The sequence below is a fragment of the Jaculus jaculus genome, chromosome 3 (assembly GCF_020740685.1).
Source record: "Jaculus jaculus isolate mJacJac1 chromosome 3, mJacJac1.mat.Y.cur, whole genome shotgun sequence".
Taxonomy (NCBI): Eukaryota; Metazoa; Chordata; class Mammalia; order Rodentia; family Dipodidae; genus Jaculus; species Jaculus jaculus.
The window spans coordinates 98,042,946-98,055,295 of record NC_059104.1 but is presented as its reverse complement, the minus strand read 5'-3'; the positions used below and the strand labels follow the sequence as shown (position 1 = coordinate 98,055,295).

The window sequence follows — 12,350 nt, the reverse complement described above, 5'->3', positions numbered from 1 at the left end:
TTTGTATTGATGAATATCAGAAGGTTAAAATCAGATTAATGGAAGAGAAGACACTAGTGTCATTCTACCTGGCTCCAAGATGGTCTGAAAAAGTGATAGAACCATGACATTTAATCTAAACATGTTTAAAAGGGTTGATCCAACTAGAGAATAGTTGTTTTACTTATATTTGGCTCCTATTACCTAGACAGTACAAAAATACTGTTCCTCAGTTCCTTTAAGGCTTTCATGGTGGGTTTCTTTTTCCTCAGAAGACAATGGTTATTAGTCAAACACACCCATGAGTTCTCATATTATAACTAAGTCCTTGACATTTTACCTTATTGAGCAAAGAGCCCTGATTCATTAGTAAGTGCACCATCAGTTGAGAGTTACTTTGTGTTCTTCTAGGTGATGCAAAGGAGGATGAAATTACTCTGTCCATGACTGAAGAGACTCAGACCAATTATGTCCAGGTAATACAACTTTTTCTTTTTGCAAAGCTAGAAAGAATACTTTCCTAATTTCTTTATTTTTGGTGGAAATCATATAGGACCAGTGAGGTTTGTAATATACACTATATTTATTAGAGTGTGTGCCTATGGGGGGGGGAACCTAGAAATTTACCAATTCACCCTTGATTTCAAAGGTCTTTACAAATACGAGTGCAGATTTCACACTGCATATTGTCCTATCTTCCCTTTTCTGGAGCATTTCTATTTAGATTAAAATTTGAGTTATTTTTACTCAAATGTGGACAGGCTTATTTTATATGTTCAAAGACAGCACATATGTTTTGTCTAAGTACCATCTTCTGAAACTTGGTTTGAATAGAGTTAAGGGTATTCCCTGAAGTCAGTGTGGTGGAAGATTCTTATGTCCAATGTGGTATTGATAATACATTTTAGTCATGAAACTAAATGGAAACACAGAGACACCTCACCCTCACCTTTAGAAAGGAGGATATTCACCCCAGAATGGGATGTTTCTAGTTTCTAATGTAGCTGTGTACCTTAGGGACTCTCAACAAAGGCCAAACAGACAAAGCAGGGCTTGGAAACAACATCAGTTTCAAAAGTACTCTTCTTCAGAAAGTACCCAGCATCACAGGCCTTGTGGCAGGAACATAGGAAAGACTAATCCTTTCTTGGACAGGCTGTTCATTTCTATCCTAGATTCCATTTTCCCAAGTCGGTGGGAGAACCAAAGAATCTGGGCAAAGTGAACACAGCTTGATCTAGAACTCAGATTGTTTTTTCTTCTTTCCATTACAGGTTGGATCAAGGAACACTGCATTGTGTATGTATTCTGAAATCACTTTCTAAAGATACATTTTAAATAAGAATGCTGTAAATATTGGGCTTCCTGTCTTTCTGCTTCACCGCTATGATCTCTGACTTCTGCTGGGAATGAGGTTTGAGTATATAGTCCCTGGAGTCAGTGTTGTTCCCTCCATTTTGTTTCAGATTTTGTGAATGATTGTGTGTCTGTAGATAGGTTTTTTTTTTTCCCTTGAGGACATGAATTTTTATCCCAATTATTCAACCTAATTTTCTCTCTCTCTCTCTCTCTCTCTCTTTGGTTTTTTGAAGTAGGGTCTCACTCTAGCCCAGGCTGACCTAAAATACACTATGGAGTCTCAAGTTGGCACCACACTCATGGCGATCCTCCTACCTCTGCCTCCTGAGTGCTGGGATTAAAGGCGTGTGCCACCACACCCAGCTCCAACCTAATTTTCAATGGCAGTTTGTCAAGAAAAAAAAAATTCCAAATACAGACTCTACCTACATTATCTAGTTCCAACCTCATCAAAAACATGTATGGTACATTTATTTCCCTGAGTACCCCTATGCAGATGAATAAACCAATACACAGAAGTAACAAGGCTCACCAAACTGTGGGATAAAAAAGCCACAAGACAATCTCAAATAAGTGGTAAATATTGTACTTAAAGTACCCACCTCTATTCAGTCCACCATGAGATCAGTAGGCACTGGATAAGAGTTCTAGACTCTCAGAGTTGGTTATGTCTCAGTTGGCGGGGAGCTTATTTTGCACGTAGGAAGCTCATGGGCCAATTCCCAGCATTACTGAAACAAAAGCTATTCATACCAGGGATACTCCAGTTTACAAAGATCTTAAGCACAATCATGATTGCCTCACTGGTCATGAGAGAGGCTGGGCATGGTGGCACATGAATTTAATCCCAGCACTCATGGGTGGAGGCAGAGGTAAAAGGATCACCATTTCAGCCAGCCTGAAACTGATAGTGAACTCGAGGACTTCACGACCTACAGAGAGACTCTAGCTCAAATAAATAAATGAATAAAAATATAAATAAATAAATCTGAGATAGAATTCACCTGTAGATATCACAGTGAATGACATAAAGTCCCACATTCTTCTGGTCAGATCATGGTTTCTGAAAATGAGAGACTCCACATGAAAATAGCGAGTGTGTGCCATAATTACATGTCTAATAGGCGTGGCTCATTATAGCTAGAACTGTTGAAATACTTTCACCAATTGACCAGCATTATTAGGAGTCCAAATAGCAACAGAGCCTAGTGATAGTGTCCACTCAGAATGCCAGTCAATAATTCTTAATCAGGGTCAATCATTCTGTTGGTATTACATTTATGAAAGTGAGCCGGACTCTGCTCAAAAAGTACTTTTTCTGAATGATATTGGGCCTGCTGACAGGGAAATGAAATCACATGGATCTAATCCATTCTGTGGATTTGTATGTTGATACAAATTGAAAAGTGAGGCTGTTTATCATTTTTTCAGAATGCTTCATCATTACGATGTGTCTGTGCGTGCAGGCCTTGCCTATGGAGGACCTTGGCAGGAGTAGTTCAATAGGCTATGAATATAGTGTGCATGAACAGAGCATGCATGAATTCCTGGATTCAATTCCTAGTACTGAACAAAAGAAGACATGGTTGAGTACTCCTGTCAACCTACACATCAGAAAGAAAGAACAATAGAATCAGATATTAAAAGTTCTCATCAGCTACATTTAAAAAAATTCTTCATTGTATTAGTTTTTATTATTTATGTACATAGTCTGTATACAGTCATGTTGGTACCATAGTTAGCCTCCTCCTTTCATTCCCCCTCTGCTGGGGAATGTGGATCGTGCATTGGGGGGTTAGCCATCAGTTATGGGTAAGATGTATTGTCTCTGTGCATGATGTCCCAACATGTGGCTCTAACCATCTGTCAGCCCCCTCTTTCACAAAGTTCTCTGAGCCATGTTGGGTTTATTTTAGGTCTACTTCAGTCAGAAGGTTTCGGGAGCCTCTGTGTGTGGATATCTTGTTTCATAGGAGTTGAGTGTTCTCTGTGTGTATCTCCTTCACCCTTTTGCTGGTACTAGGTTCACCAAGAAAGCAGCACTCTTGCTCATTTCTTCAATTACTTTGGTTTCAGCTGGGGACCTGGTGAGTTGTGATGTGTTAATTCTGTCTTCAGTATGTGTCCATCTGAAAAAGAGAAGGACATTCTCCACTGGAAAGTGAAGTCAGCACCAGATAAATGGGATAACCATCATTATTTTACAGATAATTTAATAGGTATGGGCCCTCTTGTAGCCCATGATTGGTGGGAGCTTGATAAAGTAGAGTAGGCTTGTTTTGGGGATATGTTTCTGACTTGTTTCCCAGCTCCAGCTATGGGTTGCATTCCACTGAGCAGTTCAGTTAGCCAAATCAAAAGCAGTTGGTTACCCACCATGGGTTTGCATCCACTGTACTTGTATGTACATCATGTCAGGTTGTTTGTTGCTAAGTAGCTTAGAACATGACTTGCTTTGACAAATTTTTCTCATTTGCCCTTACTCACTCATATAACATCTTCTGTCTCTAAACACGCTGACTATCTGGAGCCTGGCTCTCTTCCAGATTCCAACCAGGTCACTCCATGTTCCATACTAACAGCACATGGTGTCTTCAGTAGTAGGGTCTTTCCACTAACGTTTGGTGGGTCATCAAGTACTCTGATGGAAACCTGTCTTACTTTGGGAAACCTTGTAGTTCTCTCTGACCAACAGCTAATTGTAGATGTTAGCCATGTAGTGGTACTGGAGGTAACCCAAGGAAAAGAAGGAAGAAATAGTTAGGTAATATAAACAAGGTGGAGATAGATGAGGGAGAGAGAGAGAGAAAAACAGGAGAAGATTAAGGTACAAAACTGGGCACCAATGGCAATGGTACTATAAAGTTGTACATCCTAAAAGATAGACTAAATGGTTGAAACTTCATCATGTCCTTAGAAGGAACACATGAATTATGGGGCCCTGTAGAGACTATGATGAAGACCAATGTTAGTTCATTTTTATTATTAGGTATGGATATATTTTGTATGTAAACATCACATGTTGGTACCATCCTTTCCCTCCTCCATACCCCTTTTCTGAAAAGGCCTTTCAAGTTGGGAATACAGATCCACCCCATGGGGATTGTGGGTCTTGTATTGTGGGGGAGGACAGAGGCCATGTCTCTGTGCACAGCATCCCTCTAACAATCTTTCCACCCCTCTTCCACAAAATTCTCTGAGACATGCTGGGAGCATCTTAATCTCCTTCAGTGATGGGCAACTAGGAACATCTGGATCTCTGGTTTGGTAGATGTTGAGTGTCCTCAGTATGTTTCTCCATCACCCTTGTACTGATATCAGCTTAAGTAAGAGAGCAGCACTCTTGCTCATTTCCCTAATTCCTCTGTGGTTTCAGCTGGGGCCGGGGTAGAGTGCACTGGGTTGTTTATCTCCTCAGGTATAGTTCCCATCAGAAAAATAGAAGCCGATTCTCCAACAGAGAGTGAAGTCAGGACTGGTTAAGTGGAATATCCATTATTAATTTACAGAGCATTAAAAGAGTTTAGACACTCATATATTCATTATATTCATTCATTGGCTTAAGCAGATTATGTACTGTGGGAGCCTTGAAGGAGTAAGCCCTTCAAGTCTGTGCATCTCATCTAGGTCAAATTGTGGCTGTAAAACACTTTACACTATGTCTTTTGATGCTTTTCATAGTCATGTGGTCAGCTCTGAGAGTCATTATGTCTGTATGCTTGAGGTCTCTAGGTCCCAAGTCTGGCCAGGCTCTGCAGTGTGCTGGCTTTATGTTTATTGTGACAGTGGAAAAAATAAATATGTCTTGCTTCAGTAGCATTTGGTAACTCTGTGGATATGTGGTCTGGTTTCATTTGCATTAATTTTGTTTATTTTCTACTTTTACAGAACTCATGTTTTCTGATTTCTCAAGTTTGAATTACTCTGTGATTTACCATTCCTTTATTAAATCTTTAAATTTTAATTATTATACTCATTTAATGCATTAATGCACATAACAGTGCTATATACTTCTATTTCAACAATGTTTATGGTGCATTCCACACTTAATTCTAAATTCTTACTTTTTTCAGGTCGTTATATTCACAGAACTTTTTCAGGTCCACACTGTTCTGACAGTTTCTTTCCTTTGTGTCCTTCAAATGATAAGTGTTTTGGAGGTTGAAACTTCATTTTGTCAATTTCTAATCAAGTGACATAGTGATCTCGTACTACATGTTCATGTGGTGGAATTGTACCAGTCCTTTTGTATGAGAATTTTTTTGTTGTTGTATTGCTCTGAGATAGCTCTGAATACTTCCAGATGTAAACAGTTATCTATGAGTCAGATCAAGAAATGATAGTTCTCTTGGAATGTGACTCTGAAGGTGTACATTAGAATTCTCTCATGCACACGTCTTCATGGTTTACATCTTGTCCATGGTGGGACTGCAACTGTCTAGTCCAACTTTGACCTAGAGAGTAGAGGGTGGTGTTAGGAGACATTAAGATTCCATGAAGCATCTTGATCATGAAAAATGCTTCCTGCAGTATAGAAGAGTTGGTTATTTTCCAGGATCCTCAAATACCTATGATGTATTTAGGAAGGGAGAATGTTTGGCAGTCTTCATGTTTTCACAATCACAGATGTCACCCACTTAACTGTTTTTTGAATACTTTGGATCATAGTGTTTGTGACAATATCTTAAAATGTTTGTGATTAGCTGCTACATAGTAAGAATTATAACTCTGATTGTTTCATGGCTTTAGAACATCACCCATGGAGGCTCAAAAGTAATCATCATGAGTGAATAGGACACTTACACTATTTCCTGTTGTCTTTCTTTGCCATTAGCAGAATGCCAAGAGAGAAACTACTTATGTTTTTGTAGCTTCTTGTTTAGTGTCTGATATGACTGATGAAGCTGCTGGAGTAACTACTCTATCTAAGCTCTATTGAACAGCCATGAAGCTCCAAGTGTATTCTAAGTAAAACGTGAGCCATAGCACAAAGACCAAAGTTACTCTGTTGTTTTCATAGGTGTACCAGACAGCTCTGCACCTGAGGAATATATGGACAAGGAAACCCCAATTGAAGTGAGTAAAGGGTAAAGGTAAAGGGACCTACTCTTGCCTGAAATAACAATGTTGCTTTATTTCCTGATTTGTTGAGGTTGGTATGAAAATATGATACCAAGCATTATAGATACTTAAATATAGCAGATCCTATTTTGTGGAATAGTAGACTATTCAATACCAACTGTTGTCTTATGTGAAAGAACCTTTGGAAATGTTGGCATCCCGTTAAACACAAGGCACCCTCCTACTTGGAAGCAGTGTCTTCTCCTGGGATGAAGTATATTGAATTCATGACCTAAAGAGAGAGAAAAATATGTTTCCCATGCAGAGATCATGGGTTCACAATGATATGCTATTCTTTCTTTGTAAGCCCTTCACTTTTCAATGCTTCTTATATGTCTTCACTATGAGGAAGAGAAAAAACACCATGTGCCCACAGGTACATGACTTAGTTCTTACACTATTTTTGTTTGTATTATTGCAGATACATGCTGATGAAAATTCAACTGGTAAGCATTGTAGAAATGTTTGGCAAAAGGAAATTACATATTTGTTTGTTTTTGGTTTTTTGAGGGAGGGTCTCACTCTCGTCTAGGCTGACCTGGAATTCACTCTGTATTCTCAGGATGGCCTTGAACTCATGGTGATCCTGCTACCTCTGTCTCTCGAGTGCTGGGATTAAAGGCACGGGCCACCACACCGGCTTCCCACATTTGGAATACATACTGAATTCTCTATGAAGAGAAACTGTATTTCTCACTTTCTGGAGGGTGAAAGTATTGAGGATGTCTTAGAGAAAAAAAAAAAATGCTTTCTAGTTCAAAAATGCTAGCCAAGTGTCTGAAAGTAGTTACACTCACAGTACGTTTACTTGGGGTTGTGTACTTGAAGAATGCTGGGACCGTGTGCTAATATGGCTTTTTATTTTGAATATATGTGTGGTTATGACAGGTTATGTTTTCTCTGAAGTTATATGAGGTTTTAAACACATGTGCCTGCAACCGGTTCCTTAAACAAATCCATGGCTAATATACTTTAAATGATGTCTATGTCAGGTATTCATCCAGTGCTCAGTACATTATGGGCTGAAGTTGATTTGATGTCACCCCTGATACGGTACCTGAGCTTTCATATTTTATGTGGGCAAGTGGAAACATGAATCCAGATGTGTGGACCTATCTGTTTCTCTCTGGTTTGCAGTTAGTTGTACTTATGCCTTGTTATGGAGACACTAGCCCGAGAGCTGAAAGTCTATAGAGCCTGTGTATTCCTGAAGTACTGCAGGCTCTACTTCATAGATCATATCTAACCACAGAGTTCCTTCAGTTGTCACATAAACTACACGTAACATGAAGGTGTTTCCACAGACTTTGGCATAGTTGTACATGTGATGAGCAGAAATGTAACTTGTTGAATCAGTGAATAGGTTTGACGGTGAGCTCAATTTGTTAGGTCAACATGCATTCCCTATGAAAATACTTAGGACACCTCTTAGAAACTGACCACAGACCTAAAATTAGTTCAATAATTTTGTGCACTTGATAATTTAACCTTAAGATAACAAAATGCTCAAGTGTTTGCCTATTAAAAACTTTAAGAGTTGGAATAAACAAAGGCTGAAAGTGGGTTCTCTGCTTGGTTTTCATACTGGTTCAGATTCTGTTATGCTTCTGGGTTAAGGGCACCAGGACCCAAACCCTGCCACCCCCCATACGAACATGGCTATGGTGTCTGTCTAGTGTGGTCTCTGCAGACACTAACTCAAGAGACACAGGGCATGGAAAATGAAGAATGGAAGGAAAGTTGTGATTATCTTTTTTAGGATTTTCAACACTTTTGTCACTTTTCTTGTATATTCATGAACCTAGGATCAGCAGGTAATATAATGGAGAGTTTCCACGTATCATTTCCAGAATGCTGTAAACATTTCATTGTAAGTTCTATGGTCATTATATAGAATGGTGAAATACAGTTGTAACATAGGCAAATCTGATGGTTTTGGTCCATGTAAAGAGCACATGACCTTTTTATTGACTTCCACATGAGAAGAATTTACCAGAGTGTTACTGGATCATTGTATGTAGTTGAGGCCTTGTGTAGATTGACCATCTTGACCCACCAAAATGTGGACTGTGAGCATAAATACAAATACTTCCACCCTCATGGCTTGATTCTCTACCCACACTTCTTCCACCAAGGAACATAGTAGAATCCAATTAGAAAGATATGACCACCTTCTTCTGCCAAAGAGTCAATTATAGTTAGTAATCAACTAGCAAAACTGCAAGGAGGGCAAAGGTGAGCTCACTCAGGATAGCCCAGGGAAGCCATCCTCCTGACCTGCTTCTTCATCTGCCCCCGGCTTTTATTAGTAAGTGGTTTGGTTGCTGTTCTGTGTGTCCTTTTGTGGAAACCATATAAATGATCTACAGATGCTTATTTAGTTAAAAATCAGCATGACCATATGTCAAACACTCTAATCTGTGACAATTTAGTATATTTTTCTTTGCCTAGAAATAAATATATCTGAGGTTGCCTTATTAATTCTAGGTTGATGTTCAATGATCCAGTACTGCCTCATCTAGTGTGGGCAAGAGTTAGTGATCCACTCTCTCTATTGACCTTTTGTAATAGTAAGACAGATCAGTGAAATTTCATAAGTCTTTTGGGAGTGTAAAGAGTGAATATGGGTGTAAATGATCATGTTCGTAGTCAGATCCAATGAGAGAGAGTCCCAGGAATGATCTGGGATTGCCTTCTCCTCAAGTAGCGAGAGTATCTGAAAGGTATCAGTGAAAATGAGGAAACATGTGCAGGGGCTTTATGCCTTTACCTTCTCAGAGACATCATTGAGAGAGTGCTATCTGCAAGCTAAGGATGCCCTTGTTTGGGCTACTATTTAAAGATAGTTGTTTCCAAAAAACCTTTTCTTCCTGCTCCTGCCATGGCAAAACCCAAAGCCTTTGTATTTCATCTCTGTAATTGTGCACATGATATGTTGTATTGAGGTTTGAGCCTTGACCTCTGATACAAGGAATGCAGTTGTTTACAGCTCACACATGGCCCTGACATGAACCAGGAGTGTGGGATATAAACTCAGTGAGTCTCAGATCCCTGTGGATCCTCTTCCTTACACAAAAAGTGCAACCTTTACAGTCCTTCCTTGTGATTTTTAAAAAAATGTATGTGTGATTCTCTCTGAGGTTATAAATTCTCAGAAAATATTTATGGCTTACAACAGAATTACCCAGAACTAGTTCTTAATACAAAGCCACAACAAATGCATAATTTACATGAGTTTGGAGTAACTCATGCCATCAACTAAATTATGCCTGGAATAGGATAAAAAGAAATACTGTGGGCTTCCAAATTTATATGTCGGCAAGTGAAAACTGGAATTCTGATGTGTGGACCAGTGGTTCTCAGATTCTCAAGTATATCTTGGGATTTTTCATGGACTCACTGGATGAAGAGCTGAAAGACTACAGTGCCAGAATCCCCCTGAAGTACTCCAAACTCTAGTTCATAGGTGGACCCATCCCTGGCATTTCCTCAGTTGTCACACAGGCTATATAAATAATGAGATGGTGTTTCTATAAGCATTGGCATAGTCATTTATTTGAAAAGCATATATATATACTCTGTTTCAGCTCAGTGTACACGTGCTGTATGGAAGAAGCAATCGATAATACAATGTGAATCACTTATTTAAGTCATAGGGCCATGTCTTGAGAACTAGCCTCAAACATGAAAACTCGTGAAATATTAGTATTCATGATATTTCCACCTGTGCTCTAATATTGGAATTCAGATAAAAACTGAAAGTGTGTTGTCATTTGGTTTTCCATAATGCTGCACATTCTGTTGTTCTCATGGCATGAGATCATGAAGACCTGATCTGAGTCACACCCCATGATGAACTCTGTCAATGGTGACTAGCTAGTGTGCTCTCTGTAGCTAAGAATTCATAGGAAATCCAGGTCATGGAAAAAGATGGATGAGTAGAAAAAGATTGTTAGTGTTTTCACTTCTTTTGTAATTTTTGTTATGTCTGATTGTGGGATCATCAGTTAGAATAGTAGCATTTTTGCCTTGAATTAGGTCCACGTCTCTGATGCAAGCTTGCTTTCCATGCTGTGGAAAGTAGATAGAATGAATGAATGCAGTAGTAACAGGTTGGTCTGATGATTTGGGTCCTTGTAAAGAAAATACCAGCACTTTAGTTCATTTCTAAATGTGTAGAAGAAATGACCAGGTTCTGACATCTAATCATACTGCACTTTAAAGCTTGCACATATTGACTCTCTTTGGTCTGTGCATTTATGTAGTATGTATGTATATATGTAGATAGGGAAATATAGATATACATTATATATTGTATATAACTTCAAGTATGTAATCAATATGACCCAACTCTGTAAGGTCTGGGTTTGTGTCTTAGAATCTCTTTCCAAACATGAACATTAGAGAAATAATTCAATACACTTGATAACTTCACCCTGAGCCAAAAGGAAAAGATCTAATTATGCTTATGAAAACCTTATAGGAGTGACAAATAAGCCTCATTGTTCTGTAGTGGGTAGATCCCCATTGTACACCAGCTCACGGTACTGACACTATCTAAACCTAGAAAATCACAATCAAGACAAATACAGGGTATAATACAGAAAGCCCAGAAGGACAATAAAGTGACATGTGTCAGTCACTGTGGCACAGTACATTATGCCCACACTTGGGAGACAGAAGTGGATTATCGCTGTGATTTTGTGGCCAGAGGATACATAGTGAATTCCAGGTTAGCTTATGCTAGACTGTGACCCATCCTGAAACTTGACACACACACACATATATATTACTGCTTTTCATAAAAGCATAATAACGTGAACATCTTCTACTCTTACATCACTTATTATTGTATGACAAAAGATAATGGATGTATATCATTCCAGCTTGTGACCAGTGATAAATTCTTTTCCCTAGTATAATCTGTATCTTATCCAGGATAAAATCATATGCACCAAATGCTGAATACAGAATTTGTATTCATGAATATCAGAAGGGTCAAATAGGTTTAACAGATGTGAAGACACTAGTGTCATTCCACCAGACTTTAGGATGGTCTGAAGAAGTGATAGAACACTGACATTTACCATAACATGCTTCAAAGTGTTGATCCCATTGGAGAAGTGTTGTTTCACATTGTGTTAGGCTCCTACTACTAAGAAAGTAAAATATACCGCTCCCCAATTCTCTTATTGGTTCTCATGCTTTTTTTTTTTCTTGTCAGAAGCCAACAATTGTTATTATTCAGGTACACCCATAAATTCTCATAGTATAACTACGTCCTTGACCATTCACTATATCAAGCAAAGATCCCTGATCCAGTAATAACTGCACCATCAGTTGACAGTTACTTTGTTCCCTTCTAGTTGATCCCAAGGAGGAGGAAATTACTCTATCTATGACGGAACATAGAGAGACACATTTTGTTCAGGTAATACATCCCTTTCTTTTGTAGAGCTATAAAGGATACTTTCTTGATTCCTTAATTTTTGGTGGATATTATATGAACACTGAGGTTAATTACATACCCTACTGGTTGTGGAGTTTTTGGCTAGGAAGGGGATGAAATGGAATTTTACCCACTCACCCCTGATTTCCAGAGTAAATGCCAGTGCAGGTGCATTATTCAGGCATCTTCCTTTTCCTGGAGCGTTTATATTGAGATGAAAATATGAGTTATTTTTACTCAAATGTGGACAGGCTTGTTGTGTATGGTCAAAAAAGTATATGTGAAAAAAAGTCTATGTGTTTTTGCTAAGTACCCTCTTCTGATACTTCTGAGGGCTTCTATGTATAGAATAGAACTTAGGGTGTTCCCCGAGTTCTGTGTGGTGGAAGAGTCTGATGTCCACTGTTGTCATCTTGATAAAACCTGTCAGTGATGAGGCCTG

At 38.8% G+C, this 12,350-nt stretch overlaps 1 protein-coding gene across 1 annotated transcript in view; it reads left to right on the top strand.

The window, feature by feature from the left end:
- LOC123459452 overlaps nucleotides 1-12,350 on the top strand; it is a 56,795-nt gene that overhangs the window by 21,038 nt on the left and 23,407 nt on the right. Inside the window, exons 9-13 of the mRNA XM_045146073.1 lie at nucleotides 391-455; nucleotides 1,254-1,278; nucleotides 6,359-6,414; nucleotides 6,881-6,905; nucleotides 11,826-11,890. Of these exons, the coding sequence (XP_045002008.1) occupies nucleotides 391-455; nucleotides 1,254-1,278; nucleotides 6,359-6,414; nucleotides 6,881-6,905; nucleotides 11,826-11,890 (236 nt within the window). The remainder of the gene's footprint in view (nucleotides 1-390; nucleotides 456-1,253; nucleotides 1,279-6,358; nucleotides 6,415-6,880; nucleotides 6,906-11,825; nucleotides 11,891-12,350) is intronic.